Source organism: Salvelinus alpinus, chromosome 2, assembly GCF_045679555.1.
Source record: "Salvelinus alpinus chromosome 2, SLU_Salpinus.1, whole genome shotgun sequence".
NCBI classification, from domain to species: Eukaryota; Metazoa; Chordata; class Actinopteri; order Salmoniformes; family Salmonidae; genus Salvelinus; species Salvelinus alpinus.
This window is the reverse complement of record NC_092087.1, coordinates 3,253,002-3,265,664: the sequence shown is the minus strand read 5'-3', so window position 1 is coordinate 3,265,664 and position 12,663 is coordinate 3,253,002. Positions and strand designations below refer to the sequence as shown.

The 12,663-nt window shown below is 41.2% G+C and overlaps 1 protein-coding gene across 1 annotated transcript; it reads right to left on the bottom strand.

The window, feature by feature from the left end:
- Positions 1–1,157: 1,157 nt before the first annotated feature.
- On the bottom strand, positions 1,158–4,011 carry LOC139552908 (uncharacterized). Its single transcript, XM_071365010.1, has 3 exons — positions 3,921–4,011; positions 3,001–3,686; positions 1,158–1,939 (listed from the first exon to the last, which is right to left on the bottom strand). Exons 2-3 carry the CDS (start codon positions 3,336–3,338, stop codon positions 1,864–1,866), a joined length of 414 nt encoding a protein of 137 aa, XP_071221111.1. The 5' UTR covers positions 3,339–3,686; positions 3,921–4,011; the 3' UTR covers positions 1,158–1,863.
- Between the last annotated feature and the right edge of the window lie 8,652 nt (positions 4,012–12,663).

Sequence of the window (12,663 nt, the reverse complement as noted above, 5' to 3'; positions counted from 1 at the left end):
ATGAAACACCAATCAGGAGAGTTTCAGGCTGCTGTGTTGTTATTGTTTTAAAGTCACGTGTTTCTAATCAAATCAAGTCACAAGTTCAGTGGAAACCTTGTAAACAACCTCCTAACCAGTCAATTAGAAAACAGTCTCCCTGTTGAAACTTGGAAATAAACCGGATTGATTATGAAATCACAATTTGTGACGGCTCTACTATTTGTTCAACTGGAAATTCCAGGTGATTCACGCCTGTCTATTCACAATGTCAGCTAAGAGCCACGCACAACAGACACACAAACAAACACAAAGTAAAAAGAACCACCAAACATTTGTTCTTTAAAATCGTCACATAATTAAGCAGGAAATCTGGATGTATCTCCCAAATGAATTCCTATCATTAAAGGGCCAGAACAAGAGACTGAAAGAGCTTTGTCAAAGTCTTCTGATAGTTTCTAATTGTTATTTTTCTGCTTCCTGAAGTAATGAGTAAGCTGCACACTAAAACAACGTGAGCTAAATGACAGTAAATGATGAGTAATTCTGCTAGCCAGGGACGGTAACCAGCTCTACCGTCAGCCCTGTTTGGTAACACAGGGACTTTGTCCCAAATGGAACCCTATTCCCTACATAGTGCACTACTTTAAAGGCTCTGGTCAAAAGGAGTGCACTACATATGGAATAGGGTAGCAATTGAGACACACACAGGGACAACAGAGCTGCATATTTCTCTGACAGACTCCTCAAGGCTACAATTATCAAGAAAGGTTTCAAGAAAATAAACCAAAAAGGAGCCATAAAATATACATATTATACAATGTTTATATATACAGACGGTTGTCTCCTCATTATGGTCTATATAGACTGTTGTCTCCTCATTATGGTCTATATAGACTGTTGTCTCCTCATTAGGGTCTATATAGACTGTTGTCTCCTCACTAGGGGGGGACTGTTGTCTCCCCACTAGGGTCTATATTGTCTGTCTGTCTGTCTGTCTGTCTGTCTGTCTGTCTGTCTGTCTGTCTGTCTGTCCATTCATAACTTCCTGTATCTTTCTTTCATCCTCAATCCATTTAAAATCTTATTTTTTATTTCCTCCCCCTATCCATCCTTTATTATTAATATTATTATTTAACCCTTATTTTACCAGGTAAGTTGACTGGGAACATTACACATTTATTATTATTTTCACCTTTATTTAACCAGGTAGGCAAGTTGAGAACAAGTTCTCATTTACAATTGCGACCTGGCCAAGACAAAGCAAAGCAGTTCGACACATACAACAACACAGAGTTACACATGGAGTAAAACAAACATACAGTCAATAAAACATTAGAAAAATAAGTCTATATACAATGTGAGCAAGTGAGGTGAGATAAGGGAGGTAAAGGCTAAAAAAAGGCCATGGTGGCGAAGTAAATACTATATAGCAAGTAAAACACTGGAATGGTAGATTTACAGTGGAAGAATGTGCAAAGTAGAAATATAAATAATGGGAAGCAAAATAAATAAATAAATACATTAGGGGAAGGGGTAGTTGTTTGGGCTAAATTATAGATGGGCTATGTACAGGTGCAGTAATCTATGAGCTGCTCTGACAGCTGGTGCTTAAAGCTAGTGAGGGAGATAAGTGTTTCCAGTTTCAGAGATTTTTGTAGTTCGTTCCAGTCATTGGCAGCAGAGAACTGGAAGGAGAGGCGGCCTATACATACCCAAAGTCAATCAAACCCAGAGAATATGAATAATTGGTTCAATCTTGCTTCATTATGGAAAATCCCGGTCAGTCCTGTTTGGTGAATTATCTTCATTACTCAATGAGTATCTCCTACTCTGAAATGGTAAAATCCAGTCTTCTTTTTCTCTGCTCTTCTTCTTCTCGGTTTACAGTACATTGTGCTTCATCCTCCTCAGGAAATTCTTAAGTTTGAGCCTCAGGTCACAATGCCTTGATGGAGACCTGGAGGACAGGAGAGTAGGGGGAAATAAACAGAGAAGAGAGAGAGAGAGAGTTACAATTTAGTAATTGAACAGACTACCGCACCTAAAAAGGAAGCTGTACTAGCTGCATAATACGATCAACGTAAGGAAACTGTCACCTAAAGTAATACCATCACAGTTCAACAATACAACTGATGAAGAGAGAAATCACGACCAACAGATATAGTGATACAGAAAGGGAGAGAGCAAAGAGAGAGAGAAAAAGAGAGATACGAGAGAGAGCAGAGAGAGGGATACGAGAGGGAGAAACAGAGAGAGAGATACGAGAGGGAGAAACAGAGAGAGAGAGAGAGGGAGGGAGAAACAGAGAGAGAGAGAGAGGGAGAAACAGAGAGAGAGAGAGAGAGGGAGAAACAGAGAGAGAGAGAGAGGGAGAAACAGAGAGAGAGAGAGAGGGAGAAACAGAGAGAGAGAGGGAGAAACAGAGAGAGAGAGAGAGAGGGAGAAACAGAGAGAGAGAGAGAGAGAGGGAGAAACAGAGAGAGAGATTCCACAGTGAAATTCCACAGTGTGCCATCACAGTGTGCCATCACAGCAGCAAGATTTGTGACCTGTTGCCACAAGAAAAGGGCAACCAGTGAAGAACAAACACCATTGTAAATATAACCCATATTTATTTATTTTAACTTGTGTGCTTTAACCATTTGTACATTGTTACAACACTGCATATATATAATATGACATTTGTAATGTCTTTATTGTTTTGAAACTTCTGTATGTGTAATGTTTACTGTTCATTTTTATTGTTTATTTGACTTTTGTATATTATCTACCTCACTTGCTTTGGCAATGTTAACACATGTTTCCCATGCCAATAAAGCCCCTTGAATTGAATTGAATTGAGAGAGGGAGAAACAGAGAGAGAGAGAGAGGGAGAAACAGAGAGAGAGAGAGAGGGAGAAACAGAGAGAGAGAGAGAGAGCAAAAGAGACCGAACAAAATGAGAGAGGGCAGAGAGCAGAGGAAGGTCTCTCCAGGTTTCCGTCTATCAATCCATTCACCTTTGCCTGGGGTACTCACCATGTGTACTGTGGAGTGGTCTGTGTCTGTCTGTTAGCTTCCTTCCACTCTCCTTCCTCTACCTCCTCCTCCTCTTCCTGTTGTGTGTCTAGTATCTGGTCCCAGATCTCAGTGTTAACCCACAGCGACCCCGACACGGTGAGGCTGGGCTCGGTGCAGGTGATCCAACGGCACAGGGGGCAGCATACTGTCGGTAGGCCGCTCTGGAGCCTGGACATCGCCTGCAAGCACAGCCCACAGAATGTGTGCTTACAGTGGAGCATCCGAGGGATCTTCTCCCTGCGAGAGTAGGGCTGGAGGCAGACGCAGCACTCCATGTCCTCGCTCATCAGACCCATGGCTGGATGGATGGATGGATGGCTGGATGGCTGGATGGATGGATGGATGGCTGGGGTGTGGATGGATGGATGGATGATGGATGGATGGATGGCTGGGGTGTGGATGGATGGATGGATGGCTGGATGGCTGGCTGGCTGGCTGGGGTTTGGATGGACGGATGGATGGATGGATATACGGCTGGAGCACAGAGGAACTCTGGTCAGAGAGTCAGTGTCTAGGCAGGAAGACGTGGGGTTTAAATGCTGGTCTGAGGTCAGTGTTCCCCTTGTGAATTCTAAACGTCCTGGTTTGGACTTGATGAGGATGAGCTGATCCTAGATCTGTGCTTAGGAGCGTAGGTCAGGAAGCTGCAAAAGACATTAAGATGTTCAATTAAATTAGATTACTTCATCACTGGCACTATGTAAACATATCTAATGTAATAACATATCTTAAATCAACAGGCTGTCAGGTTCTTCTGAAGACGTGAAGAAAAAAATATCTTGAAAAACATCACACACATTTATAACATCCATAGTTATCAGATATAGACAAACCTTTTCAGTTGTATCATTATCAATGAGAGGCAATATTTTACTTACAGGTTCTGGAAGATTTTCAGCACAGCGACCAACTATCCGACGACTAAACTTTGTGTGTGAGAGAGAAGAGTGTGTGTGCTCTTATTTGAAGCTTTGGGGGAGGAGACTAAATGGTGTTATTTCCCAGAAGGGCGGTCTCTCACCTCCTCTACTCTCAGGTGAGGCAGGAAAGTTCCATGGAACGAGTTAAACACTTCAAGGTCACTTCTATAGCATAGTAGGTCCCTTCAGGAGAATTACCAGGGCCGTGTATTGACATTTACAGGGCAGGCGTTCATGTCTACAAAGGGCACGTACACTGAGGGTACAAAACATTAAGAACACCTGCTCTTTCTTTTTACAAAAGGTGTTCCTAATGTTTGGTTCACTCAGTGTACGTCCAGTTTATGATGGATCAATCGTCTTTGTGGGGGAATTTTCACAAGAGAGGGGGTAGCATTTGTAGAACCCCTTTTGTGGACCTGTAGAATCCTTTCTGTGGACTTGTAGAACCCTTTCTGTGGACTTGTAGAACCCTATCTGTGGACTTGTAGAACCCTCACTGTGGAATTGTAGAACCCTCTCTGTGGACTTGTAGAACCCTCTGTGTGGACTTGTAGAACCCTATATGTGGACTTGTAGAACCCTCTCTGTGGAATTGAAGAACCCTCTCCGTGGACTTGTAGAACCCTCTCTGTGGACTGGTAGAACCCTCTCTGTGGACTTGTATAAACCTCTCTGTGGACTTGTAGAACCATCTTTGTGAACTTGTGGAACCCTCTCTGTGGACTTGTAGAACCCTCTCTGTGGACTTGTGGAACCCTCTCTGTGGACTTGTAGAACCCTCTCTGTGGATTTGTAGAACCCTCTCTGTGGACTTGTGGAACCCTCTCTGTGGAATTGTAGAACCCTATCTGTGGACTTGTAGAACCCTCTCTGTGGACTTGTAGAACACTCTCTGTGGACTTGTAGAACACTCTCTGTGGACTTGTAGAACCCTCTCTGTGTACGTTCCTGGTTATTGTAGTGTTTATGTACAGAATAATTTCAGTGGAAGCCATAACTCTTATAGATAAAAGACAGTGACACAGTTCAATGGAAGAAGTTGTTGAACTTCTCCTATGACCCTTTAATGTCTCACTTATCTTACAGTATATGGTATACCTGTATATTGTGGATGACGTTTGTTATAGTTTATATGGATCCCAGGACTCCATGGAAATGTCAGGTTAATGAGTGAGTGGGCTATCCAGTAGTTTTACCATAGAAATGTGATGACTTGATGGATGAATGAAACACCAATCAGGAGAGTTTCAGGCTGCTGTGTTGTTATTGTTTTAAAGTCACGTGTTTCTAATCAAATCAAGTCACAAGTTCAGTGGAAACCTTGTAAACAACCTCCTAACCAGTCAATTAGAAAACAGTCTCCCTGTTGAAACTTGGAAATAAACCGGATTGATTATGAAATCACAATTTGTGACGGCTCTACTATTTGTTCAACTGGAAATTCCAGGTGATTCACGCCTGTCTATTCACAATGTCAGCTAAGAGCCACGCACAACAGACACACAAACAAACACAAAGTAAAAAGAACCACCAAACATTTGTTCTTTAAAATCGTCACATAATTAAGCAGGAAATCTGGATGTATCTCACAAATGAATTCCTATCATTAAAGGGCCAGAACAAGAGACTGAAAGAGCTTTGTCAAAGTCTTCTGATAGTTTCTAATTGTTATTTTTCTGCTTCCTGAAGTAATGAGTAAGCTGCACACTAAAACAACGTGAGCTAAATGACAGTAAATGATGAGTAATTCTGCTAGCCAGGGACGGTAACCAGCTCTACCGTCAGCCCTGTTTGGTAACACAGGGACTTTGTCCCAAATGGAACCCTATTCCCTACTTAGTGCACTACTTTAAAGGCTCTGGTCAAAAGGAGTGCACTACATATGGAATAGGGTAGCAATTGAGACACACACAGGGACAACAGAGCTGCCTATTTCTCTAATAGACACCTCAAGGCTACAATAATCAAGAAAGGTAAAGAAAAAGAAACCAAAAAGGAGCCATAAAATATACATATTATACAATGTTTATATATAGACTGTTGTCTCCTCATTAGGGTCTATATAGACTGGTGTCTCCTCATTATGGTCTATATAGACTGGTGTCTCCTCATTAGGGTCTATATAGACTGTTGTCTCCTCATTAGGGTCTATATAGACTGTTGTCTCCTAATTAGGGTCTATATAGACTGTTGTCTCCTCATTAGGGTCTATATAGACTGTTGTCTCCTCATTAGCGTCTACATAGACTGTTGTCTCCTCATTATGGTCTATATAGACTGTTGTCTTCTCATTATGGTCTATATAGACTGTTGTCTCCTCATTAGGGTCTATATAGACTGTTGTCTCCTCATTATGGTCTATATAGACTGGTGTCTCCTCATTAGGGTCTATATAGACTGTTGTCTCCTCATTAGGGTCTATATAGACTGTTGTCTCCTCATTAGGGTCTATATAGACTGTTGTCTTCTCATTATGGTCTATATAGACTGTTGTCTCCTCATTATGGTCTATATAGACTGTTGTCTTCTCATTATGGTCTATATAGACTGTTGTCTTCTCATTAGGGTCTATATAGACTGTTGTCTTCTCATTATGCTCTATATAGACTGGTGTCTTCTCATTATGGTCTATATAGACTGTTGTCTCCTCATTATGGTCTATATAGACTGTTGTCTTCTCATTATGGTCTATATAGACTGGTGTCTTCTCATTATGGTCTATATAGACTGTTGTCTCCTCATTATGGTCTATATAGACTGTTCTCTTCTCATTAGGGTCTATATAGACTGTTGTCTCCTCATTATGGTCTATATAGACTGTTGTCTCCTCATTATGGTCTATATAGACTGTTGTCTTCTCATTATGGTCTATATAGACTGGTGTCTTCTCATTATGGTCTATATAGACTGTCTCCTCATTATGGTCTATATAGACTGTTGTTTTCTCATTATGGTCTATATAGACTGGTGTCTCCTCATTATGGTCTATATAGACTGTTGTCTCCTCGTTATGGTCTATATAGACTGTTGTCTTCTCATTATGGTCTATATAGACTGGTGTCTTCTCATTATGGTCTATATAGACTGGTGTCTCCTCATTAAAGTCTATATAGACTGTTGTCTCCTCATTAGGGCCTATATAGACTGTTGTCTCCTCATTATGGTCTATATAGACTGTTGTCTCCTCATTATGGTCTATATAGACTGTTGTCTCCTCATTAGGGCCTATATAGACTGTTGTGTTGTTGCTATACTAGTCAGCTAAGTACATTGGATGTTTAAACATATTGGTCTCTAAATCCCTGTATAACCACAGTTAGGGAGACTCACGAAGCCGGACTGAACTGATTGGCTCATGGGTTGACTGACTGACAACAAACACAACCCAAGACGTGTCAACTCATGTCGCCGTCTGTCTGAAATGGCATTCTATTCCCTATACAGTATACTGTACTATCTGGGCCCTGGTCAAAAGTAGTACACTATATACTATACTATCTGGGCCCTGGTCAAAAGTAGTATACTATATACTGTACTATCTGGGCCCTGGTCAAAAGTAGTGTACTATCTGGGCCCTGGTCAAAAGTAGTACACTATATACTGCACTATCCATCCCTGGTCAAAAGTAGTATAGTATATACAGTACTAGACGGGCCCTGGTCAAAAGTAGTATACTATATACTGTACTATCCGGTCCCTGGTCATTAGTAGTATACTATATACTGCACTATTCGGTCCCTGGTCAAAAGTAGTATACTATATACTGTACTATCCGTCACTGGTCAAAAGTAGTATACTATATACTGTACTATCCGGTACCTGGTCAAAAGTAGTATACTATATACTGTACTATCCGGTCCCTGGCCATTAGTAGTATACTATATACTGCACTATCCGGTCCCTGGTCAAAAGTAGTATACTATATCCTGTACTATCCGTCCCTGGTCAAAAGTAGTACACTATATACTGTACTATCCGGTACCTGGTCAAAAGTAGTACACTATATACTGTACTATCTGGGCCCTGGTCAAAAGTAGTGTACTATCTGGGCCCTGGTCAAAAGTAGTACACTATATACTGCACTAGCCGGTCCCTGGTCAAAAGTAGTATACTATATACTGTACTAGATGGGCCCTGGTCAAAAATTGTATACTATATACTGCACTAGCCGGTCCCTGGTCAAAAGTAGTATACTATATACTGTACTAGATGGGCCCTGGTCAAAAGTAGTATACTATATACTGTACTATCCGGTCCCTGGTCAAAAATAGTATACTATATACTGCACTAGACGGGTCCTGGTCAAAAGTAGTATACTATATACTGTACTATCCGGTCCCTGGTCATTAGTAGTATACTATATACTGCACTATCCGGTCCCTGGTCAAAAGTAGTATACTATATACTGTACTATCCGTCACTGGTCAAAAGTAGTATACTATATACTGTACTATCCGGTACCTGGTCAAAAGTAGTATACTATATACTGTACTATCCGTCCCTGGTCAAAAGTATATACTATATACTGCACTAGCCGGTCCCTGGTTAAAAGTAGTATACTATATACTGTACTATCCGGGCCCTGGTCAAAAGTACTTTACTATATACTGCACTAGCCGGGCCCTGGTCAAAAGTAGTATACTATATACTGCCCAAGCCGGGCCCTGGTCAAAAGTAGTATACTATATACTGCACTAGCCGGTCCCTGGTCATTAGTAGTATACTATATACTGTACTAGCCGGTCCCTGGTCATTAGTAGTATACTATATACTGCACTATCCGGTCCCTGGTCAAAAGTAGTATACTATATACTGTACTATCCGTCCCTGGTCAAAAGTAGTATACTATATACTGTACTATCCGTCCCTGGTCAAAAGTATATACTATATACTGTACTATCCGGTCCCTGGTCATTAGTAGTATACTGTATAATCCGGTCCCTGGTCATTAGTAGTATACTATACGGTCCCTGGTCAAAAGTAGTATACTATATACTGTACTATCCGTCCCTGGTCAAAAGTATATACTATATACTGCACTATTCGGTCCCTGGTTAAAAGTAGTATACTATATACTGTACTATCCGGGCCCTGGTCAAAAGTAGTATACTATATACTGCCCAAGCCGGGCCCTGGTCAAAAGTAGTATACTATATACTGTACTATCCGGTCCCTGGCCATTAGTAGTATACTATATACTGCACTATCCGGTCCCTGGTCAAAAGTAGTATACTATATCCTGTACTATCCGTCCCTGGTCAAAGGTAGTACACTATATACTGTACTATCCGGTACCTGGTCAAAAGTAGTACACTATATACTGTACTATCTGGGCCCTGGTCAAAAGTAGTGTACTATCTGGGCCCTGGTCAAAAGTAGTACACTATATACTGCACTAGCCGGTCCCTGGTCAAAAGTAGTATACTATATACTGTACTAGATGGGCCCTGGTCAAAAATTGTATACTATATACTGCACTAGCCGGTCCCTGGTCAAAAGTAGTATACTATATACTGTACTAGATGGGCCCTGGTCAAAAGTAGTATACTATATACTGTACTATCCGGTCCCTGGTCAAAAATAGTATACTATATACTGCACTAGACGGGTCCTGGTCAAAAGTAGTATACTATATACTGTACTATCCGGTCCCTGGTCATTAGTAGTATACTATATACTGCACTATCCGGTCCCTGGTCAAAAGTAGTATACTATATACTGTACTATCCGTCACTGGTCAAAAGTAGTATACTATATACTGTACTATCCGGTACCTGGTCAAAAGTAGTATACTATATACTGTACTATCCGGTCCCTGGCCATTAGTAGTATACTATATACTGCACTATCCGGTCCCTGGTCAAAAGTAGTATACTATATACTGTACTATCCGGTACCTGGTCAAAAGTAGTATACTATATACTGTACTATCCGGTCCCTGGTCATTAGTAGTATACTGTATAATCCGGTCCCTGGTCATTAGTAGTATACTATACGATCCCTGGTCAAAAGTAGTATACTATATACTGTACTATCCGTCCCTGGTCAAAAGTATATACTATATACTGCACTAGCCGGTCCCTGGTTAAAAGTAGTATACTATATACTGTACTATCCGGGCCCTGGTCAAAAGTACTTTACTATATACTGCACTAGCCGGGCCCTGGTCAAAAGTAGTATACTATATACTGCCCAAGCCGGGCCCTGGTCAAAAGTAGTATACTATATACTGCACTAGCCGGTCCCTGGTCATTAGTAGTATACTATATACTGTACTAGCCGGTCCCTGGTCATTAGTAGTATACTATATACTGCACTATCCGGTCCCTGGTCAAAAGTAGTATACTATATACTGTACTATCCGTCCCTGGTCAAAAGTAGTATACTATATACTGTACTATCCGTCCCTGGTCAAAAGTATATACTATATACTGTACTATCCGGTCCCTGGTCATTAGTAGTATACTGTATAATCCGGTCCCTGGTCATTAGTAGTATACTATACGGTCCCTGGTCAAAAGTAGTATACTATATACTGTACTATCCGTCCCTGGTCAAAAGTATATACTATATACTGCACTAGCCGGTCCCTGGTTAAAAGTAGTATACTATATACTGTACTATCCGGGCCCTGGTCAAAAGTAGTATACTATATACTGCCCAAGCCGGGCCCTGGTCAAAAGTAGTATACTATATACTGCACTAGCCGGTCCCTGGTCATTAGTAGTATACTATATACTGTACTAGCCGGTCCCTGGTCATTAGTAGTATACTATATACTGCACTAGCCGGTCCCTGGTCAAAAGTAGTATACTATATACTGCACTAGCCGGTCCCTGGTCAAAAGTAGTATACTTTAGTAGCCAGGCCCTGGTCAAAAGTAGTATACAATATACTGTACTAGCCGGTCCCTGATAAAAAGTAGTATACTATATAAGGAATGGTATGTATGGGGGTTAGACTAGATAACAGGGTGGATGGAGCACGGCCCTGATAAACAGTAGTATACTATATACTGCACTATCCGGTCCCTGGTCAAAAGTAGTATACTATATACTGTACTATCCGGTACCTGGTCAAAAGTAGTACACTATATACTGTACTATCTGGGCCCTGGTCAAAAGTAGTACACTATATACTGCACTAGCCGGTCCCTGGTCAAAAGTAGTATACTATATACTGTACTAGATGGGCCCTGGTCAAAAATTGTATACTATATACTGCACTAGCCGGTCCCTGGTCAAAAGTAGTATACTATATACTGTACTAGATGGGCCCTGGTCAAAAGTAGTATACTATATACTGTACTAGCCGGTCCCTGGTCAAAAGTAGTATACTATATACTGTACTATCCGGTCCCTGGTCATTAGTAGTATACTATATACTGCACTATCCGGTCCCTGGTCAAAAGTAGTATACTATATACTGTACTATCCGTCACTGGTCAAAAGTAGTATACTATATACTGTACTATCCGGTACCTGGTCAAAAGTAGTATACTATATACTGTACTATCCGGTCCCTGGCCATTAGTAGTATACTATATACTGCACTATCCGGTCCCTGGTCAAAAGTAGTATACTATATACTGTACTATCCGTCCCTGGTCAAAAGTAGTATACTATATACTGTACTATCCGGTACCTGGTCAAAAGTAGTATACTATATACTGTACTATCCGGTCCCTGGTCATTAGTAGTATACTGTATAATCCGGTCCCTGGTCATTAGTAGTATACTATACGGTCCCTGGTCAAAAGTAGTATACTATATACTGTACTATCCGTCCCTGGTCAAAAGTATATACTATATACTGCACTAGCCGGTCCCTGGTTAAAAGTAGTATACTATATACTGTACTATCCGGGCCCTGGTCAAAAGTACTTTACTATATACTGCACTAGCCGGGCCCTGGTCAAAAGTAGTATACTATATACTGCCCAAGCCGGGCCCTGGTCAAAAGTAGTATACTATATACTGCACTAGCCGGTCCCTGGTCATTAGTAGTATACTATATACTGCACTAGCCGGTCCCTGGTCATTAGTAGTATACTATATACTGCACTAGCCGGTCCCTGGTCAAAAGTAGTATACTATATACTGCACTAGCCGGTCCCTGGTCAAAAGTAGTATACTTTAGTAGCCAGGCCCTGGTCAAAAGTAGTATACAATATACTGTACTAGCCGGTCCCTGATAAAAAGTAGTATACTATATAAGGAATGGTATGTATGGGGGTTAGACTAGATAACAGGGTGGATGGAGCACGGCCCTGATAAACAGTAGTATACTATATAAGGAATGGTCTGTATGGGGGTTAGACTAGATAACAGGGTGGATGGAGCATGGCCCTGGTCATTAGTAGTATACTATATAAGGAATGGTCTGTATGGGGGTTAGACTAGATAACAGGGTGGATGGAGCATGGCCCTGGTCATTAGTAGTATACTATATAAGGAATGGTCTGTATGGGGGTTAGACTAGATAACAGGGTGGATGGAGCATGGCCCTGGTCATTAGTAGTATACTATATAAGGAATGGTCTGTATGGGGGTTAGACTAGATAACAGGGTGGATGGAGCATGGCCCTGGTCATTAGTAGTATACTATATAAGGAATGGTCTGTATGGGGGTTAGACTAGATAACAGGGTGGATGGAGCATGGCCCTGGTCATTAGTAGTATACTATATAAGGAATGGT